At 43.6% G+C, this 22,270-nt stretch overlaps 1 protein-coding gene across 1 annotated transcript in view; it reads left to right on the top strand.

The window, feature by feature from the left end:
* Nucleotides 1-22,270, top strand: part of RAP1GAP2 (RAP1 GTPase activating protein 2) — a 120,681-nt gene that overhangs the window by 63,011 nt on the left and 35,400 nt on the right. Inside the window, exons 3-9 of the mRNA XM_075013339.1 lie at nt 443-487; nt 1,952-1,984; nt 5,116-5,325; nt 8,797-8,900; nt 9,672-9,750; nt 11,728-11,781; nt 19,121-19,204. Of these exons, the coding sequence (XP_074869440.1) occupies nt 443-487; nt 1,952-1,984; nt 5,116-5,325; nt 8,797-8,900; nt 9,672-9,750; nt 11,728-11,781; nt 19,121-19,204 (609 nt within the window). The remainder of the gene's footprint in view (nt 1-442; nt 488-1,951; nt 1,985-5,115; nt 5,326-8,796; nt 8,901-9,671; nt 9,751-11,727; nt 11,782-19,120; nt 19,205-22,270) is intronic.

Here is a 22,270-nt window from a genome sequence, read left to right on the forward strand (position 1 = left end):
TTATAGTTAAAAAGTGTCTTAGGAAAAAGTTTTGATTTTTTTCCCCCAGAATTAATTTTAGGCAGTTTTTGACCAAAACAGAGTGACAAAATTGTTTTAGTGTAGCCAAATCTACATTCTTTGCCAAAAAAAATTGACTCAGCTTTAGCTGTTACAAGAGGTTAGCCAGCATGTGGAAACTAATGTGGTAAAATCCCTATGTGAATCATTGGGCCTCAGAGCAACTGCGCCCTTATATCTTCCCACTTCCCACCATCAGCAGGCCTTCCTATTCCCATGGGATGGGTTACTTGCACCTACAGGATGGAATGGTGCTGTAGATTAGCCCTCTAAGTGACAGTTTAAGAGAGATTTCACTGCAGCGCAATATTACTGAGCTTTCTTGCATTCCATTGGAAACGTCTTAATTACTTAATGTATTATTGTCATTTGTTCAAAACAGGCCCCCAAACCTGAAGACCAGAGAACTGGAAGCCAGAAGAATAAGGTTGGTTTTGGGATGGCTGTTGCTCATTGTGCAGAATTCTCAAAATCATTTTTTGTCTCTAGAACTAGGGATTTCAGGGGAGGTTGGCAAAGACATTGAAAAAACAAAAGGGTTTAAGTGTTATCTAAAGACATGAGACTAATTGAATTGCAAAGATAAAATAGATGTGCACGCTGGTTCTTAATCTAGCCTCAGGTCTCCGACCTGTTTGTCTTTCTGCAGTGAGCTGCTTAAAATGGCCTGCCTTTTAATTGCATTGCTGAAAAGCTTTACGTTGGTAACTAAATGGGGAAATGGTTCATTATAGCCTTGCATGCTGGGGTGTTTCGAAACAAGGAACCCCAGGGGGAATAGAAAAGTCACCTACCCGTGTCTCTCTGTTTTAAGTCCAATTCAGTTCTTCAGCCCCTAAGGCAAACTGCTGGTCTGGTTGCCTTTCTAGGACTTGGTCTGTACTAGGCAGGTAAGTCGGTTGCAAATATGCAATTCTAGCCACAGCAATTGCGTAGCTGGAATTGATTTATCTGCAGTTGACTTTCCTGGACATCCACCCAGAGGGCAGTCAACGGGAGAGTTTCTTCTATTGACCCTCCTTTACTCCTTGTGATAGCAAGGAGCACAGAGGTCCACTGTCAACCCCAGATAGTTTTATTTTGAACAACTGTTATTTGTAGGAATTGCAGATACTTGCCCTATTCAAACCTGCAAAGCTCAGGGTATTGATAATAGGATGGGAAGAGATCTCTATGTCTGCAGCACTTCTCACATGTCTGAGCTCTGCTTGGCACCACAAGGGGACCCGTGGGGAGGCAGATATAGTTGTCTGATTTTGCACTGACCTGCCCGAGCATCAGTTAGAACAGTCTAGGGGCCGTTCCCGTTCATTATCTCATGAGTTGCGGTAAGGGTTATAGTTGGCACCGGAACCTCCTCCCCTCACCTGCTCCTATCATCCTTATTACTGGCATATCTGAGCACCTCTAGATAGTTAACCTCTGTAAAGGAAGAAGTATCTCACAATTTCATTTGGGGAACTGAACCATAGAGAGATGATGTGATTTGCCCAATGTCACACAGGAAGTCTGTGGCAGAACAGGGAGCTGAGCTGGGATCTCATGAGTCCTAACCCACCTGGGTTTACACTAGTCACTTTCCCCTTCACAAGGTGCGTTCTTTTCTGGACATTTACGTGCAGATTATACCAGATGGACCTTCCTTTTTTGACCAGGGGCAAGAATACTCTATGGCTCAGTTCTTCCATCTGTTGCTTCCCTATCACACAGAGCTGTGGTGAGAATACATCTGTGTTTGCAACGCACACTGCACTGGAGACGTTAAAACATACTTCTATGCTCTGTACGATAGGCCAGGTTTAAAATGTATGCATTACACGGAAAGGGGTAAAAAGGTATGATGTAATGGAGGACAAAACAATCATTTCTGTGATGTTTTGATCTTTTGCAGGAAGATTACATCCCCTATCCCAGCATTGAGGAGGTAGGTGCTCGAAAGCCTGTTCGGACGGCTGCCTTTTTCCAAACTGGTAATGAAAGTGATTTGCAGAGCTTTGTTCCTGTCTTGTGGATGACCTGTGAAACCAAGCTCCTGCCACGTTGCTCATTACAATGCCATTTGTTCTCCAGAATATTGTCCCTAGGGATAAGCTATGCAGCTTTGTAATTGCTTCTGTCCAGAAGCCTAGAGGCCACAACATGTTCTCATAAATGAGAATACACAGCAAGCACAGTATCCTGTCCTGGCGCAGTGCATTGGGGGAATTGTATTTTGTCTGCCTAAATTCCCCCAGCAGTGAATGTGATGTTTATCAGATCACAGAGTTATCCCCAGGCCTGAGTGAGGGGCTACCCTAGGAACAGGTTAGGGACTGAATTCTTCCCCTGGAGCGATCTGTGTAATGCAGTGATAGGCAATCTAGGCTAGTGAGTGGGCTGCATGAGTGGCCCTCCTTCATCTCAGAGGGAAGCAAAATTGTCATAACAAAGATGGTCCCCGGAGCAAGGGCAGTTTTGCTAATCGTGCTTCCGTTCCTAGAATTTGCAGGGTGTGCCAACTGAACTGTAGCAGCACAGAAGCAGTGGTAAATGAAATGTCTTGCAGCCACATGTAAAACCCCTGCTGGGCTGCAGGTTGTCCACCACAGATCTAGTTTCTTATTTTCCCATTTCCTAAGGGTCAGGGGAGTACTGCAGATTATGCAGGTTCCACACTGGCTCAATTATACTCGTGAACCCTTGGGGTGGGGTGAGGTGGGCGGGAAGACCAAAACAGGGAGTAGCAGTGATAAGGGTTTGTTTGCATCAGGGAACAAAGGGGCTTCTGGCACCCCTTTGCTCCCCTGCTCAGACACATAAAGCAGCTCACAACTGAGTCTTGTCTGTCTGGAACTGTTGCACACCATTTCCATATGCTGCCACTATGGCACACCCCAGAGGCGGCTGCATTTCAGTGGTGTGTGAAATGATTCTGTTTGCTAATATTCCCCATTTGGATTCTTTGGGATGAATGGTATTTATAAATGTAAGGCATTGCTCCTGCGCTGTGTTGCACTGCTTCGGTCCAACTCAGCTGGGGGCTGATTACAAAAAATAGTTTACCCGATCAGTTGGTGAAGTGCTTTGGGATCAGCCTGGATGAAAGGCATGATATAAACACAACTCAATATAAAGCTGTTCCTGATGTGGTTTTAGAACCTGATCCTGCACCACTAAGCCAGTGTAACTCATTTTAAGGCATGATCCCGATCCTGTTGGAGAACCGTTCTTGATGATGAGTATTGTATGCTTTCCTTCACTCCCAAAATTACCTTTAAAAATGAAACAAAGGTTGCACAGTTCACTTAGTGCTGTTAAGCTAGAACATTTCTCTTGCAATCTGACTTGCTGTCCCAGACCCTGGGGCAGTGAGGCTATTGATCAGTAGCAATGCAAGAAGTGCAGTGGTAGGCTTGTGAATTAGTGATTCTTTAAAGACTGGGCTAAAGTCTAGATTACAGGGATTTGTCGCAGAAGTTTTTGTCGGAAGAGAAAAAAATCTCGTCGCTGGAGATATTTAAGAACAGGTGAGACAGATGTCTGTCAGGGATGGTTTAGACAGTACTTGGTCCTGCCATTGGGGGATGGGGCTGGACTCGATGGCCTCTCAAGGTCCCTTCCAGTCCTAGTGTTCTATGAGTCTATGATTTTGACAAAACGTCTGTCGATAGATCATGGCCCAGCAGCCAAGTGGATTGCAAGAGCAATCTGCTCTGTCAACTGAGAGTGGTGGGACAGCCCGGCCACTCTCTCAACAAAACGGCCAACTGGAAGCACCAGGCTGCCCTGTTTCCCTGAAGCCCTGTCTGTTAAGAGAGGGCCCTCTGGAACGTCCAGACTGCTTTATGTCAGGAGATCTCTGTTGACAGAGGCGTTATGCCTTCTGGGGAGTGAGATAAGACTGTTGACAAGAATTCTGCATTCTGTCGATGTACAGTTGACAAAAAGCCCTTGGGAATCTGGGTGCTCCCTGGGTTTTGTCGCCACAGCACCAGTTTTGTCGACAAAATCCTGTAGTGTAGGCACAGCCTGGGGAACTATTCAGAGTGCTGGTTTCACAAGCACATGGCTGGTTGTTTGATAACATGCCTCTCCCACCTCTTAAACAATGAGAGGGTGTGAGGAGTGCAAAGGGCCCATGGCAGCTGAGAATGAATCTGACTTCTACAAAGGTGGTTAACTGATACTCAAGTCAGGGAGAGTTCTGCCTGAGTGGAAGGTGAGCAAACATTGATTAAAGGTTCCACAACTTGGCCCAGTGTGTACTGGTTAGTTGCTAATGAGCTTATCTGCAAGTGGTTGGAGGATGAACGGTTGTTTCCCCGCTTTAGCAGTCAGCATGAAAATCCTGTTGTTGCCAGATCTCTTGATACAGTTATGAATCTCATGTTTTGTCTGTTTCTTAAACCCTCAAATCCTGGAGACATAGGAAAGCTAAGGTCCTAAAGTGAGAAAAGGGCACTTCTAGGCCTTATAGTTGCAGAGATAAGCTTGAAAATATGACTCAACTTCACCCTTAACGGAGCAGAAGGCCAGTAAAAAGAACCCCAAATGAGCCAGGCTGACAGCCACAGCAGGCCCTGGGTAAGGTTTGTGTGGAGCTCCTGGCTATGCGCCCCTGGAAGGGGCAGGGCTGGGGGAAGCCAGGCCTCAGTGCTGCCTGGAATGCATTGTTGGTTGTTCCCCACTCCTCACAGCCCTGTGGATTGCCTGGCATGGAGCTCCAGTGGTGATTCAGACAGGGATGGGGTTCTGGCTGCCACTGCCCCGGAGTAGCAACAGCTGCTGGGAGCCCCCAGCTGCCTTAGAACTGCTGGGCCTTTTAGCTTCCCCTTCCTCAACTTTGTTTCTTTTTAAAGATCATTCTTTTCAAGCCTGTCACATGACTTTGGGGGCTGGACTCATGATTTTTAAATGTTTGTGGTTGGCACTATGTAGTTCTCGACTCCTCTGCTTCTCCTGGATAGTGATGGGAGACTCTCAAGCCCTACGGACTTTGGTGTGTTTTGCCCAGCTGATCCAGTCCCCGTTGCATTCCATTATGTTCTCATGGCGCTGTGTTGGAATTCTTCACAGATTTTAGAGAAAGGAGGCCCGTACCCCTTGATCATTCTGCCCCAGTTTGGCGGGTATTGGATTGAAGATCCAGAAAACCTCAGCACACCCACCTCGTCGGATAGCAGCATCTGCGAAGAGGAAGAGGAAAACCTGAGCCCTAGCACGTACGGGTATAAATTAGAGTGCAAAGGGGAAGCCAGAGCATACAGGAAACACTTCCTAGGGAAGGTCAGTGCTCAGTATTTATCTGTGTTTCTCAGTCTGTTGTAAACTATGTCAGTTTAGTGTGGCACTCTGTCCTCCTGTAATGGCAGGTAGGAAAATCAGAGATTGAGCCTGCTATAGCACTGTAGGGCTTTTGGCTTGCGGTAGAGCAGGGGTGGACAATATGCAGCCTCTGGGCCATTCATGGGTCATCACCTACTTTATTTACTTGAACGTCTGCAATTATGGCTATTTGCAGCTTCCATAGATCATGGTTCATTATTCCCGGTCAATGAGAGCTGTGGGAAGTGGTGTTCTGGTCCACGCCAAAGGGGCTGCTTAGTTCCCACCCCTGCAATAGAGGCATCAGCGTTCCATGTGTAACCAACAGATTTTCTTCAGGAAAGATAATTAGTTGGGTCAATCAAACATTTTTATTTATTTTCCTCAACATTTTAAATTACAATGAACCCTGAGGCACAATTTTTGCAGGGAGTGGAAATCTCCTTTCATTTTTCATCCACCTCTAATAACTAGTGTTTATTTAGAGGTAGACATTTGGATGAGGACATAAAACAGCACTTCCACTGCCGATCTGGCTGCAGAGCTCCCTCTCCTTAAGTTTTATATGGTGGTGTTCAGCTGTCTCTGTCATTTTGCCATTAGGTTAATCTCTGTGTTTAGGAACTCAGAGTTTGCTAGTGCTATGTGAAATTTGGTGTTGCCGACATCTGCTGTGGGTCATGGGGCACAGTGGGAGTGGGGACCAGCTCCGTGCCCTGGTAGGGATGGGTCCAAGAGGCAGTCAGCCCTTAGCACCACCCAGATCATAGTGCTGGGTTCCCCCACTTCCTCAGAGATGTGTGGTGGCCCAAAGTAAATTTTATCCTGCAGAAGCAGGCAGCAAGAAAATAGAATGGACCATGGGAATCCCTGAGACGCAGGTTAATTTGGGATCATGTGCCTCCCCACCTCATAAGAACAGACTGGGGTTGTGAGTTTGAATCCCATCATTTCAATAAAGGTGCCGTTCTTGCTAGTGATGGGAAGAGTTTCAAAACTTTCCTGGCCCAACCTGTATCAGTGTTCTAAACCGTGAGCTCCTGTCGCTAGACACAGCAAGTTTTCCATCGGCAAAAGCTGTTTCTACGCCAACAAAACTTTTTTCTTAATTATAGATTTTGACAAACTTTGGTCTGGAAAAAGAATTGGGAAAATCTGCTTTGAAAATGTCAGAATATTTTGTTGCAACGTTTTGGGAACAGAAAGTTTGGATTTTTTAAATGCCATTTCATTTCAAAACGTACTTAATTTTTGGTGTTAAAATGGTCAGAATCCCAGGCTATGTCTACGCTAGCACCCCCCTTTCAAAAGGGGGATGCTAATGAGACACTTTGGGATATGCCAATGAGGTGCTGCAGTGCTTCATTAGCATAATGGCAGCCGCAGTCCTTCAAAAGCTCTGCTTTCGATCGTGCATGAGTCGTCTACACTGGGTCCTTTTCAAAGGACCCCACACACTTCAAAATCCCCTTATTCATACAGCCAAATAAGAATAAGGGCATTCTGAAGTATGTGGGTCCTTTCGAAAAGGACCCCGTGTAGACGAGCCGCGTGCGATTGAAAGCAGCACTTTCAAAGTGCCACGGCTGCCATTATGCTAATGAGGTGCTACATATTCATTGCAGCACCTCGTTAGAATATCCTGAAGTGTCTCCATTACCCCTTTTGAAAAGTGGGTGCTCGCGTGGACATAGCCCTAACAAATCATTTCAAGTGGAATTGTGTACCTCACTCAACAGGACAATTTTTTTTTCAAAATTTCATACAAAAACTTTAAAATCTTGGCTTTTTATCCAAATTTGGGATTATTATTTTTTGTTCAAAATCGCAATGCTTTTTATAGGAGAGAAAATCAATTCCCAGCCAGATCTCCATGTTCCATGCTTTGAGTTACTACAAACCCCTTCCCCATTGTAATCTGGGAGCTCCCTTCTTGTGGACAGTGTGAAAACAGTGAGATTTTAGGACTGGTTCTGAATAGGGATAATAAAAGATTGGAAATCCAGCATACTATCCAGTACTTCAGATACTACATAGGCATTAGTGAGGCTTATTACTGGTCCCCGATATTCATTCTGTGACTTTTTACAGTGTTTTCATCTAGCATCTCTTCATGCTAATGAGTTAAAAATAGCGATGTGCTTACATCACAAGCATTTGGACTGAGATCACAGCTTTCCCAAAATTTTTTGTGGGCCTGGACGCTATCTGGGTCTGACCCATGTGTTCAGACATTCACAAGCTCAAATAAGAGATAAATTATTATTATTTGGTTCACATCTGACCCTTCCATTGATCAGCTAAGAGTTCTCGGGCATGCTGAAGGCAAGATGAGAAGTAATTGACTTAGTCCTTGTCTGCACTACGTGGTGCTGGCAGTTTACTTCAGCTATGCGAATAGCATAGCTGCAGACGACATTCTCATCATGACATCTTGCATGTGATAAAGTTGGCGGGAGCTGCTCTCCTGTTTGATGCCGGCTCCTCTTCTGATTTTGGTGGAGTACTAGCATAGACAGGAGCATGCTCGGTGATCGATTTATCATGTCAAAGCACATGTGGTAAATCATGTGAATCGATCACTGCAGCATCCATCCACTGTGTAGTGTAGACAAGGACTCAGTCTGCAACCAGGGAGATTTAGGTAAAGCATTAAGAACATTCTAACTATAAGGACAGTTAAGTACTGGAACAATCTTCCAAGATAGTTTGTGGAATTGCCAGCACTAGTGGTTTTAAAGCATAGAATAGACAAATGTCACTCAGAGGTGACTTGGGTATACTGGCTCCTGCCTCAGCCTAGAGAGATGGACTGAATGACCTCAGGAGGTCCATTCCAGTCCTATATGGCCATGCTCCTGTGTTATTTTTCCTGAGGAAAAAGTCCTCCCATCCAAATTTGACCTTTGCCAATCAAAATATTGTCTTCCACTTGTCCCTCTGGAACACCTGAAGGATGGAGCAATACAGTCTACGGGTTGAAAAAATAAATCAGCCCTTTCAGGTTCCCAAAGGATGGAGACATGGGGCATGTATGAGTGAAGTGACGGAGAATTTCTTAAGACTGTAATGAGCCAGCCTCAGCTTTCTACTGACATAGCGACCAGTGTCTAAGGCTAGGTGTACACTGGCCACGGAAGATTGAACGCAGTGTCGACCCCGGAACTCCTTGCAGGCTGCGCGGATTAAGGAATGTCAGCAGGAGGAGCGCTCCCGTCGACATTCTGCAGTGAAGATAGGGACCAATGTCAACAACTGCGAAATCGTTTCTAGGTACACAATTGGCGTACCTACAATTGCATAGCAGCCATTGACATTTCCAGTAAGTGTAGACATAGTCTAAGCAGCATTCTAGGAAGTAGGGATATAGGTTTTTGGTGTAAGATAAGGCTGCCTTATCATACCACATTAACACATCTCTTCTATTTTTAGGATCACTTAAATTTTTATTGTACAGCCAGCAGCCTAGGAAATCTGATTCTTTCTGTTAAATGTGAAGAGGCAGATGGTACTGAATATTTAAGGATCATACTCAGGTATGAAACTCCTTCCCTTCCCCTCCAAGGTTACACAAAAAAATATTGCTATTTAAATACTCTTTATCTGCTTTTTCATCCTGACGGATGTAGATGAACTTGCTACTCAGAGATTTAATACATGTCCTATATGCAATGTTCCCTGTAAGCTGAGCACTGGGATGGCCACCCAGGAGACATTCAGGTGCTGCCCAGCTGATCAGCAGAGTTCTCACAGCCAACAGCATGTTCCTATGGGTGGTGCACATTCACACATGCCTTGGTGCACATAACAAAATTTAGTCTGCCCATGGATGAAAAAAATTAAGGAACACTGCCCATATATGTGTAGTTGGTTGTGGCATTATTTTACTTTCTCTGGCTTGGGAAAACTATTTTGAGATTGTGCTGGGAATGAACATTAGACTGATCTGTAGCCAGGCCCAGTGAAACTGAACATAAAAATCTCTGAGAGGATATTGGATAATATCAATCAGATTTAGTACCATCATGTCTGTAAACTAATGAGACCGAGTGTCTGAGTTATCTCCTTCGTCTCTCACCAAAATATGAATATTTTAAAACAATGGAGCTGCCGCAACAGCAAAAGAAATGGAGGCAATCGTTCCTAGTCATTCCCAGGAAATGCAGTAGAGAATATCATTTCCAAACATCTGGAAGAGCTTCCTGCTGCACATTACCAGACATAATAAGCATGCCTGAAAGCTCTGGTGACATCTCTACTGTCATAACTTGTTTCATGTTTTCTGTTCTTCTCTTTTCCTTTGTTAGGTCCAAAGTGAAAACATTACATGAAAGGATCCCCCTGGCAGGACTTAGCAAATTCCCTAGTATCCCACAGATTGCAAAGGTAAACTGTCTCTATTGCCTGGAGAGAACTGGTTTATGAGATGTGCAAGCTACAAGTGCACCATGGGAAAATTTGCAAAAGCGTACACTGTGCTGTTATAGGATTTGTCTTGGGTGCAGGAGGTGGAGTTGTCAACGTAGAGAACAGTGTGCAGGTTTTAGGGCTCTAATCCTGCTTCTGTTACTTACTTGTTCTGTGACTTTGGGCAGGCTACTTAGCTGCTTTGTACCTCAATTTCTACATCTGTAAAATGGGGATAATATCATGTGTATCTCACAGGAGTGGTGAGTCATAATCATGTTAACAATTTCAAGGATCTTGGAGAAGTTTGATAGAATAGCGGTAAAAGTTCAAACTCCCTTGTCCAGCACACTCTCATCCAGCAACATTCCTCATCCAGGGCGTTGCTGGACCAGAGAGTAGCCATGAGACCCCAGCCGTGGGAATCCCAGCAGCCCCATGTCTAGGAGCTGGCTGGGTCATGGAGCCCTGCCAGCAGCTCCAGCTATGGGGACTCCAGCAGCCCTGCAGCTGGGAGCTGGCTGGGACACAGAGCCTTGCCAGTAGCCACAGCTGTGGGGACCCTGGCAGCCCCATGGCTGGGAGCCAGCTGGGGCATGGAGCCCTGCTGGCAGACCTGCAGCTGCAGGACCCCTGCGGGAACAAGTTGGGGAGGGGGAGCCCAGCAGGAGTGGGGGCCCCTTCCAGGCAGCTTGCCTGACCTCCCCTCATCTGGGAGCACTCATGTCCTGAGGGTGCAGGATGAGGGAGGTACAATCTGTATCAGAATGGCAGGTGTTAGTGTTTATTACAATTAATGCATGTTACCTGTGAACACAACCATAATGTGCTGCTGACAGAAAAGAGAGAAAGTATTAGGAGAGAGTGTCGGGGTATGTGTGTGTGTGTGCGCGCAAATGGTCTGCAAAGCCATAAAGAAGAGGCAATGAAGGTTTCTGCTATTATTTTGTGTGTTGACCTGACAGTGAGGGGCAACAAATACGTGCGTGTTTGTTCTCTTTTTCCAATCAGAAGCAAATGCTGTTTGAGTTTGTCTGCACTATGGTGTCATTATCCATCTCTACAGGGAGCAATTCTTCATGATAAAGCAGCTTTATGTTGGCTCCTGCATCAGCAAGGCAAAAACTTCACTTAAGTTTATTTGGCAAAACTCTTGCCCTTTATTCAGTTCACCTATTGTTTGAGAACAGACTGTGATTGATACAAATTTGTTTGTATGCTTTGTGTGAACCTGCTTCAGACTTGGAAACCACTCACTGTCAGCAGGCAATGTTTAATATTTGAGCTGTGTGACTGGTTGTCTTTCTTGTGTGGTATTTTTATTTTTTTCTGTTTCCTGATTGGATGACTTGATCTATACGAACAACTGCAAATAACAAATTTTGCTGTGCCATTGGCCCATGAGCATTTCCGTGAACAAACGTCTACCTATGTGCCCCTTTGTGAAAAGTGAAGAGAGCTATAAATGTGGCTTGGAGCAAAATACTGTATATGTGCCACGTCAATATCAATGGATCATTATTCACTTAACTCTGTTTTGTGCAAAGCCTTTAATGTGAAAGTCATCTCCTATGAATACTCTTCACATGTAAAATTCTATGAATACCACACCGTCACTGATTGAATTAGAATTAGAGAAGAAGCTGTGAAGCAACACATGCAATTTAGAGAAGCGTTTGGCTTATTATATTAAGTTAGCAGCCTCGACTTTGAACGTCTTCCCTCAGTGGCAATTCCATACATATAAGAAGTAGGGAACGCTGATGGTGAGGTCTGCTGTGCAGATTAGAGAGGGCAGTTCTGCCTGTACACTGGAGAAGTCAAGTTCTCTGAGGGAATTGCATTTATTTTCCCCTCACTGAGATGTTCAAAAGAAGCCAAGTGCTTTTCTGATCACAGATGTACTGGCTAATTTTAATAGTAACAGAGAGGTAATTTTGTTTTTGTTTGTGGTAGGCTTTCTGCGATGATGCCTCCGGACTGAAGTTTAACCCAGTCTTGTATCCCAAGGTGAGGCTAAAGACCATCAAATACTCTGGCATGCTGTACCTAGAGGTTTTGAAAACTGCTTGTGTCATTGCACACCTAATTTGTGCACTCCTTTGCATATGCAAAATAGGTTGGTGCTCACACAATTGGCTAGTTAGCTGCATAGGTAAGAGTGGTAAAGCAAGGAAATAACCGACCCTCAAGAGACACAGGCAAGCATAGAATCATAGAACACTAGAACTGGAAGGGACCTCGAGAGGTCATCGAGTCCAGTCCTCTGTGCTCCTGGCAGGACCAAGCACAATCTAGACCGTGGTTTCGCAAACTGGGGGGCGTGAAGAAATTCCAGGGGGGGAGTGAGGCAACCCAGCCCCCACACCACCCCCCAGTCATTCCCCTCACCTGAAGAAAAAGCCAGCCCTTGCTTCCAGCTCTCAGCCCCTGGCATTTCACATGGGTGACCTAGCGCAGTCACTATAAAAAGCAGGCAGCTGGCAAAGGACCATGTGGAGCTAGCTGCCTCCTGCAAAGGTGAGTGAGCGTGGGTAGGGGGGGTAAGACGAGGATGGGGTTAGATGAGGGGCTGGTGGTACCTGGCATTGGGGGAGTGGAGGGGCTCAAGCAGGCAGTTCACAGGTGGCTGAGGTGGCTGGCCTGGGGTAAAAAAAGGTGGGGGGGCATGAGGGTTTCTCAAAAATCAAAAGTGGGGTGTGATGCTGAAAAGTTTGGGAACCCCTGATCTAGACCATCCCTGATAGATGTCCATCTAAGCTGCTCTTAAATGTCTCTGGTGATGGAGATTCCACACCTACCTAGGTAACTTTTTCCAGTGGGTAACCACCCTGACCATTAGGAATTTTTTCCTAATGTTCAACCTAAACCCTCCCTTGCTGCAGTGTAAGCTCATTGCTTCTTGGCCTACCCTCAGAGGGAAAGAAGAACAATTTTTCTCCCTCCTCCTTATAACCCTCTTTTAGGTACTTGTAAATTGTTTACTGCTGGTGGAATAAAGGGAGAGTGTAACGTGTGTGACACAGGAATTCTAGAGAGTCATGGAACTTGGTTTAGGGTCGCAAAAATTTAATGTTCCTCCCCTTGGTCATGAGTGGGTCTGTATTCACTGACACCACTGGGTACTTTTTTATAGGGTACAGAAATGAACACTCTTTCTCTTTAAGGAAGTTTCTGTCTCAGTTTTGTGTAGCTGTAGTTCCTAATATACCATTTCTTTAATTAGATGAGTCAGGATATGAAATTGGAAATCTTCAAAATAGGAAGGAGCAAGTCGATCCTGGGCACCATATGCCAGTGGATTAATTTAACTGAAAATAATCTTGATCTTCTTCAAGGTGGAGGGTGAGACAGCCTCTACATTCCCACCCCTGTGCTGCATGTAGAACATAGAGGAGGCTGTTAGCTACTTGTATGCAAACCAAAAAGAGGTTTAATAGCAAACAGCTGCTACTGTCGTGGTGGAAAAACACATGTTCTGATTTCTTGCCTACTTTTGCGTCAGTGCACACAATCTCATTTGTGGAGGGTGTGTAAGTTTTTGAATGACTCTGGCAGTAATGTCTATACACACAAAACCGTGAACAAAAAGAAGCTTGCAGAGTTTCATTGTGGTGTGTGATGATTATTGCCATGCAAATCATTGACTACTTGCTGAACTTCTCTAGCCTGGCACTCTCTGGTCTGTCGATAGCCATGGTCCGACATGATTCAGTTAGCCAGATGATCACTTATCATGGGTTTGGCAGTTTCCTGCAGACCCGTAAAGTTTGTTTACAGCCGCCAGTCCTGGCTCCCAGTGTTCTGTGCCATTAGTTAGCCCTAATCTACCCTTAAAATGTCTTTTAAGAGCCCAGTAAGCAGTGGAAGTGTTGGTCATGCTGCTAGACAATATTGACCAAGGTTTGAGGCCATGGTTAAAAGCTCCAGAGTCAGATCACATCCCTGGAAAAGTTCACAAAGGCTGTGTCTACACTGCAATATAAACCCAACTTAGTAGAACTTGAGTTAGCAGACCCTAGGTTTGATAATTTAGGGTTTAAGTGTCTATACTCATTGTAACTCCAGGTTAGGAATTTTTGAACACTGGGTCCCAGCCTGGGTTTCCAGGATTTCCTCTGAAATCACGCATATTGCAAACTTGTTAACACCTTCCCAGAATGTGGCCCTTTGTTTGTGGTGCAGTGAGAGACAACTTGACTGTCCGCCAAGCCTGACTGTCCAGAGTACCAAGAAAGTCAGTTTGTGGGATTGTGGAATACTTCTGAAAGACTTGCAGAGCATGAGTCTATAGGGACCGTGCCTACACTGCGAACCAACAGAACTTGAAACCAATTTGACTCAGGCTCAAACCCATGAGAACTTCGGAGCAAGCAATTGGTCAGTGCAATTTGTGCACAGATAGAAGAGGGCTCAGCATGAGCCTGAGTTTGATACCTGAACTTACATGCAATGTAGAAATACCCTAAAGATTTTACAATTCAGATTCAATTTAAAGGTTATAATTTTTTGTGCTAATCTGGGCCCAGATTTGAGCAAACCTGGGGCCATTTCATGATGTTGTATTCAAATGATATGGAACTAATGGGTTTCATGTAGTATCGGTGGGAAACTTGATGGGTCTCACTTTGAGATTTTTGGGTCTGTTTGAAAGCACCACACTTTGAAATGTACTTATTCCCCAAACGAATTTGGAATAAGGGAATTTCGAAGTGTAGGGTTTATTTTGAAGTGCCCACATCTATACAGCCAGTCTGCGTTTCAAAAGCAGCACTTTCAAAACTCAACTGACTGCCATTATGCTAATGAGGCACTGAATATGCATGTCAGTGCCTCATTAACCTGTTCGGAAGTGCCTCATTGATATGCCCCTTCTGAAAGGGAGAGATATGTGTAGACATGGCCTGAGGCTATGTCTCTCCACAGCAACCTTATTTCAAAATAAAATAATCCAGAATAGCTAGTCTGGAATATTTTATTTCGAAATAACGCTGCTACACACCAAATGCATTTTGAAATAGCACTTAGCTCTTTTGAAATGGAGCATCTACACAAAATAGAGCCTATTTCGAAATAGAGCCATTGGACGCACAATGGCTTATTCTGAAATAGGCACTAGTCCCTGTCTTAACAATACCTATTTTGAAATTGGCACCATTCCTTGTAGAATGAGGTTTACCAATTTCAAAATAAGTTTGCATTACGTTGCTGCTAGTATAGTTATTTTGAAAGAACAGCTGTTATTTCGAAATAACTTTGCTGTGTAGACCTTCCCTTAGAGTGTTATCAAATTCTTGTCGCAAGCTTCAAGTCAGATTTATGCCTGTGCATTTGAAACCTATTTAACTGCTATAAAAATATGGAGGCAGGTAGTTTGTTCCATTTTTGGAGTGGAATATATTATTCATGGGATTCACACGGGGCTGTCAGTGTATCATGTGAAACAGGGGATACTTCTGAGTTCTGAATTCACACCCACTTTTGCCCAAAAGATTTCTCTGTGCTGCTGAGAGTGCTTGGGACACTATATAATGATTCAAGTAATAATTTGAACCTTTGAGGTTCAGTGACGTAGTCATGATCATTGGGACACTTGAAGAATCATGACAGTTCTATTTAAGAGTGGCTTTTAATGACATAGCCTATTTTTAATATAATTGTTTAAAGAGCATGAAACAAGACAAACCAGGCCATAGTTCCATGGAAGCATGTTTCTGCTGTAACAATGAAACTCCCATTGGAAGGAGACAGTAATGAAGGAGTGACATACTTGCACGCTCCATGCGTGGGAGGAAAACAAGAGGCTGCTCCTTTTACAGCCACTATTAGAACATTTCTGAAAGAAAACTAAGAGGCTCATGGTGTGATTCTCCTGTGACCATGAAATGTCCCTCCTTCCCCCTGAAGGACAGTGGCATTCATTCAATGTGGCTGAGCTTTTCAAAGGAGCCCAAGGGAGTTAGGAACTAAACTTCCAGCTGATCGGGACACAACTCTCTCGGGTGTTTGGCAAATTGTAGCCTTTATGTTGGAACTCCACACTCATGCCATTTTTAAAAGCAGTGAAATCCAATGAAGTGTTCATGGGAAGATACATATATAGCCTCACCAAGGTCATTGGGCAAATATGAACTGGAGATCATTAAATGAAAGGAGTAATTCATTAGCAAATAGCTGAAGTGGGCTTTTATTCTTTCAGTGGGAGACAAAGATACACCATGTAGTATGGGAATTCTCAGACATCTGGGGCTGCTCCACATTCAGTTTTGAGCTGGTTTAGTTGGTATAAAATATGAATAAATGGGCTGTACCATCCAGGTTTGGGACAACCTTGCTCTGTGGTGCTGTGATCATTTCTACCTGCTGAGGAGGATGTGAGTTGGAACAAAATGTGCTCTTCAAAAGAGATCTACACAGGGATTCCAATTGTTTGTCACTGCTTATCAATTTATGTAATTGTGCTGCCATAACCCCTTACGGGGTAGCTAAAGCATATTCATCATTTTTTAAGATGCTTGTAGGTTGGAGACAGCGTACATCAGAAAGCATTTGGACCATCTTTTAGTGCAAACCAAGGTCAAAATTATTATTGTTGTCATTATTCAGACATTTGAGAACACCCATTGTGCACAGTTCATTAAGAGGAATGTCTTTGATGAGTACTCTCCCAATAACACTATTTGTTTAAAAAAACATGCACAGTATTGAAAGATGAAGATGTCCCACATGATGACCCATGGGGCAGCCTTTAATTTACCTGGTGGTAGAAAAGCAAAATCTCCCATCCCAACAGCCCCTGACTTTTGAGAAGTTCAAATCCAGATTCATTTGAAGGCACTGGGAGCTATGGATTTTCAGTACCTTCCATGAGCAGACTTTATTGGCCAACTTCTTTGCTGGTGCAAGTAGTGTGTTAAAGTTCAGTCGTATTTCCTCCAGCTGGGGCTAGCAAATGAGGCCAATGAAAATTTGGGCCCTTATTGTCTATGGAAGTACCTGTTTGGTTTCACCATTGCTTTGAATGTGCCCCTGTATTTTCATCTTGGCATTGATTCCCACTGTTCTACGCCTTCGAGGGTCTCAATAACTTTGACCTTGCCTTTATCTTTGCATCTTCCAGGTCCCCTTCCTTCTTCCCAGCCCTAGTCTTACAGCTAGGTGAGCAAGGTGGTTGCCTTGGGCCCTGTGCCTTCAGTGCCCTGTGCTCCAATTGGCTATAACATCCACCACCCAGCAGCTAGGTCCCACTGTCAGTGTTCTGCCTTGGGCCATATCTGCTTCTTCCTGTGATTTACCTATATTTGGTGCACCTGACCACCACCTTTGTCCCTCTTCCAGCCAGCCCCATTATCATGCCTTATCTTGCACTGCCCCAAGAGTCTGGAATATCCATCCCCCTCAGATACCACGCTCCATCCATTTCCACTTCTGAGAAATACAGAAAAAGAGGGGCCCTATGTAATGACATCTGCTCTACGTACATCCCACCCTTTCTTGTTTGTATTCTTTGTCTTTTTTGGTGCCTCTAGTTTGACAGCCATTTGGGGGCACTGACCTCCAGAGTGAGGGAGAGGGGAAGATATTTTTTTGGCCAAAAATGCCTCTTCTAGGTGCTAAAACATTTTGCAAATTTCTGTCAAATTCACTGGATTATTTCCATCGAGAACTACTCCTGCAAAATTCCAAGAACATAAAAAAGTGTTGTTTTGCTCTTTTCAAAATGAAATGGTTTGATTTTTCCATTGTCATGCACTTTATATATAAAACCCTCCTTCTTTCCTCCACGGGTTACTCGGTAGCAGGCAACACTCACTTGTGTGCGTGATGGTTTTAATATTAAAGGAAATCCTGAGTGTCCCAGTGGTGGTGTTGAATAGTTGGGAGTCCCTTTCCACCCCTTTGCTTATGTGCTATATTTCTAAAGACGTATACAATGGCAGCTGGCTTGGCTCCTTAAGGGTGTGCCTTGGGAACCTCCAGGAATACTCCAGTAATAAACTGGGTTTAACTCAAAAGCAACAATTATAAATAAGATAAATCTAACTGATCAAATTAGAACTAATACATATCTTTACTTAGGCCAGGTCTACAGCAGCCCTTAAAATTGATTGTAGATACACAATTCCAACTACGGCAATCCCATATCTGGAGTCGATTTATCTACAGTTGACGTACCTTGCTATTCTCACTGAGGGAGCTTGAGAGCAGAAACTCTCCCATTGACCTCCCTTACACCTCATGAGATTGGAGAATACAGGGGTGCAGTGTTGACCCTAGATAGTTCAATTTTACGTGTCACCACTAGGCGTGTGAAATCAAACTCTGGAAGATTGACCCTGATGGGGTTGGTCTTCTAAGTAATGAAGACCGTAGTGGTAGGGTAGTGAAGAATAACTTAAGGGAACAGTGTTACAAACTAAAATAAAATAAAATCAGTTAACAAAGAACAGAAAAATAAATGAAATGCATCCAACTGGCATTACAGTGCCATCAGTTATCCCGGAGTGTACTTCCCTCAGGTATCAGAGCTGAAGATACCTGCTTGCGTTGGCCCACTTGCAGGTCTCAGTTGGACTGGAGACAACTTGGTGCATGTTCTGTGTTCCACTAGTCATTCCTGGACTGAGAAAAGGCTCCACACCTGTCCTGACGTGGGCTGTTCAATCACAGGCCACAGCATGCCCTCAGCAGCAAGCTGTAACTTCCCAAAACATGGAGATCCCCATCTTCTCTCCCTGCCTGGAAGAAAGCCACCGTTTCCTTCCTTTTTTCCCCAAGGCATCCTGGAAGTTGTAGTCTCTAGAGCCAGATTGCATCACAAAGGATCCTCCCAATAAAAGTCAGTGGCTTCTGTAGGCAGAAGGGGGCTACATTTGTTTTCAGATTCTCCTTCAATTTTGTTTTTTTTTAAAAATTAAAGCTTGAAGACAAAACAATTCATTTTGTTTCCGGTCAGACAAAATGTTTGATCTGTACTGAAACAAAATGGGCTGCCAAACATTGAATAAAAAAATTGTTTTGTTTTTACCCAAAACATTTGGTTTTGTTTTAAATTTTTGGTTCAGCCAGGGAATCAAAAAATTAGTTATTTGTGAAGCTCTGATGATCTCTGATCACCTTGGCCCTGACCCTCCATATTACTGAGCTAGGAACAAGTGTAGCACACACAAATGACAGGTAAGAGCTTGGAGCCTGGTGAACAAGGATGACTTTTTCACCATGCCAAATAGATTTTAGCATTCCAGTCTTAACTGTGCTTTTCCTAGGCACCATTTTTATCTATGCAACATTTTAAAATCAGGTTCTGGAAATTACTGAATGACATCATTCAAATTATGTTTTGTTTCAGGCATCCCAGATGATAGTGTGTTACGATGAACACGAGGTTAATAACACATTTAAGTTTGGTGTGATTTATCAAAAATTTAAACAGGTAAGTAACCCCATTGTATTCCAGTAAGCACTTTCTCAAAAGAATCTGGGGCGAGTAATTTTTAAATGCTGTGCACCCAAAACTCCTGCTGAAGTTGATGGGAACTGCAGGTGCTTGACACCTCTAAAGGTTTGTCATTATATTGTAGTGTTTTCATTCCCATAATATGTTTCTTATTACCTGCACATTTTCTTTGTTCCTTAATAAATGATATACTTGAAAAATAAATGAATATATAAATCAACTCCCAAGCTAACTTAATTGGAAAATGCATTTTAGTGGCCAGGGTTTTTTTAGTCAGGCGTACGCTTAGGCAGCCAAACAGTTATATTTTTATTAGAAGATTGTAGACTGTGGAGATCTGTGTTCCCTGAAAATGCTTTCATTAACCTAGGAGTTTAGCATGTGCAATATAGACAGAGATGAATCTTATAATTTAACAGATATTATTCAGACAAGCATTTGAATTATAGTTCCATATTTCATCTTATTGTGTGTTGAATCCCTAATGCAAGGATGATAATTAAGGTCCATTTATTATGAAGTATACCAAATTGGCCTACATTAAGGCGCCAATGGTCCAATGAAGTATTTATTTAGATTTAATATTTTAACTGTACTTTTTGTACTTTTTTTTCAATTTGAAGTTCCTTGCAGGGACTTTTAAGGGGAATGACTTGGTTTTTAGGCATATTGTGAACCTATGTGTTGTAAATAGTATTTTTTATTTGGATTGTGGTGAGTAGCAGCTAGAGAATGAAATCAAGGATTAGGGCCCCATTGTGCTAGTTACTCTCAGTAATGAAGTTAGGCTCAGATACTCAAACGTATGATTTCAATGGGAGGAAAGCACCTTCACCTTTGAGGATCCGGCGTTAGTTTCTGCCTCAGGGAGCAGCACATATTGAAGGGTCAGAGAAGCTGTCACTTAGGGAGAAACAAACAAATGGGAAAGAGGGAGCATGAGGTAACAAAGTGAAGAGTTTAGCAGAAAAAGGAAAGGCTCATTTTGCTGTTTGCCTAATGCCGGAAGGGAGTGTTTTGAAGACATCACAGCAGAGGTGAGTTTTGAGGAAGGTGATCAGGCGGAATTTTGAACTGTGTTTTACTAAAATCCGCCTGTAATTTCAACTGAGCAGGGTGTACTCACTTCCTGACTCATACAGCATTAATACTGTGCTGTGGTAACATACAGCCATCATGCATGGTGTTCCCTGTAAGCTGAGCACTTGGGCAGGTACCCAGGAGAGGTTGAGGTGCTACTCAGCTGATTGGCAGAGCGTCCGCAATCATCCACAGTTGGCAGTGTGTGTTTTTATTGGTGATGCTCATCTGCACATGCCTCAATGCACATAACAAAATCTATTGTACACATGGATGAAAAATAGAAGGAACCTTGTTCATGGCCCCCTGTAAAAGTGATTGCATTTTAGTGCTGGGAAAAGATCCCTCAGGAGGAATCATAGAACACTAGAACTGGAAGGGACGGCAAGAGGTCATTGAGTCCAGTCCCCTGCACTCACGGCAAAGACCAAGCACTGTCTAGACCATCACTGATAGCTGTTTATCTAACCTGTTCTTAAATATCTCCGATGATGAAGGTTCTACAACCACGGTAGTCAATTTATTCCAATGTTTAACCACCTTGACTGTTAAGAAATTTTTACTGGTGTCCATTCTAAACCTCCCTTGCTGCTTCTTGTCCTGTTTTCAGAGGCTGCAGAGAATAACTTTTCTCCCTCCTGCTTGTAGCACCCTTTCAGGTACTTGAAAGCTGCTATCACGTCCCCCTTCGGCTTTCTCTTTCCCAACTAAACAAACCCAGTTCTTTTAGCCTTCTCTCACTGGTCATATTTTCTAGACAAATGATCATTTTAGTTACATTTCTATGGACCTTCTCCAATTTCTCCACATCATTCCAAAAATGTGGGGCCCAGGACTAGGCACAATACTGCAGTTGAGGCCTAATCAATGCAGAGTAGAGCAGAAGATAATGGTATAAATGTTAAACTCTCAATTACAAGCCTCAGCCAAACTTCAGCAGACTTCACCACATGTCAAATGTTTCTAATTACACCATGGCTTGCTCCTTTGCTGATGTACATGACTCCAACCAAGTGGCTTTCAGCATGCTGTGAGAGTAGAGGTGCATGCAGACAGCATCAGCATAGTTAATTTGGGTTGGTTGCTGAAGACAGGCAATGCTTTTTGGGGCAGTTTTCTTAGAAAGCAGAAGATGAGTCAATACCCGTAGGCCTCCTTCAGTGTTGAGTGCTTGAGACAGCATGAAGTGCAGACAAATTCATTTTACTGACTGCCACAAGTAGGAGAGAAACAATCAAAGAAAAGTGACTTTCCCATTGCTTCCTGACTTGGGCATTCACTTACCTGTCAGGTATTGCTATGCAGTTAGTTTTTATTTGAGAATTTTTTTATTTGTTCAGTTTTTTTTTGAGAGAGGGAGAGGCGACTGAAAATACTTTTTCCATTGCACGTTGCAAAGCAATTAAAATTAGTCACCTTTGGACTGCAGCATCTTTCATGGGTCCTCTTAAGTTGTGTATCTCATCTTTAACTTTGAAGTCTTAAGAGAAGAACAAAGATTGCTGAAGATGTGGGGGTCTCATGCACAGGGGGTTTCAGGTGTAATGATGTTAACAGGGTTCCCTCTAACTTTCTCCATTCAAGGGTAGAATGAATTTTATATGTGCACTGACGCATGCGTGGATGTGCACCACCCAAAGAAACACAGGTTGTCCATTGTGGGTGGCTGTGGCTGCTCTGATAATCGGTTGGGCAGCAGCTGAATTTCTCTTGGGCAGCTGCCCAAGCGTTCAGCTTACAGGGAACACTGAATGTTGATGTGCCATTCTTTCCTGGTGTGGATATAATGTACCATCCATGCAGAGGAGGGATACTGGTCCTCTCCCATTTAACTTCAAGCAACCTGTTGGGAGAAACTTTTATGGGACATGTGTATTCCCAAGTGGAAGCTAAACTAGTAAAATTCAGACCCATATTTTAAGCCCTTCTGCATTTAGGAGCTATGAAGTTGAAATCTGGGGT

This window comes from Carettochelys insculpta, chromosome 19 (assembly GCF_033958435.1).
Source record: "Carettochelys insculpta isolate YL-2023 chromosome 19, ASM3395843v1, whole genome shotgun sequence".
NCBI lineage: Eukaryota > Metazoa > Chordata > Testudines > Carettochelyidae > Carettochelys > Carettochelys insculpta.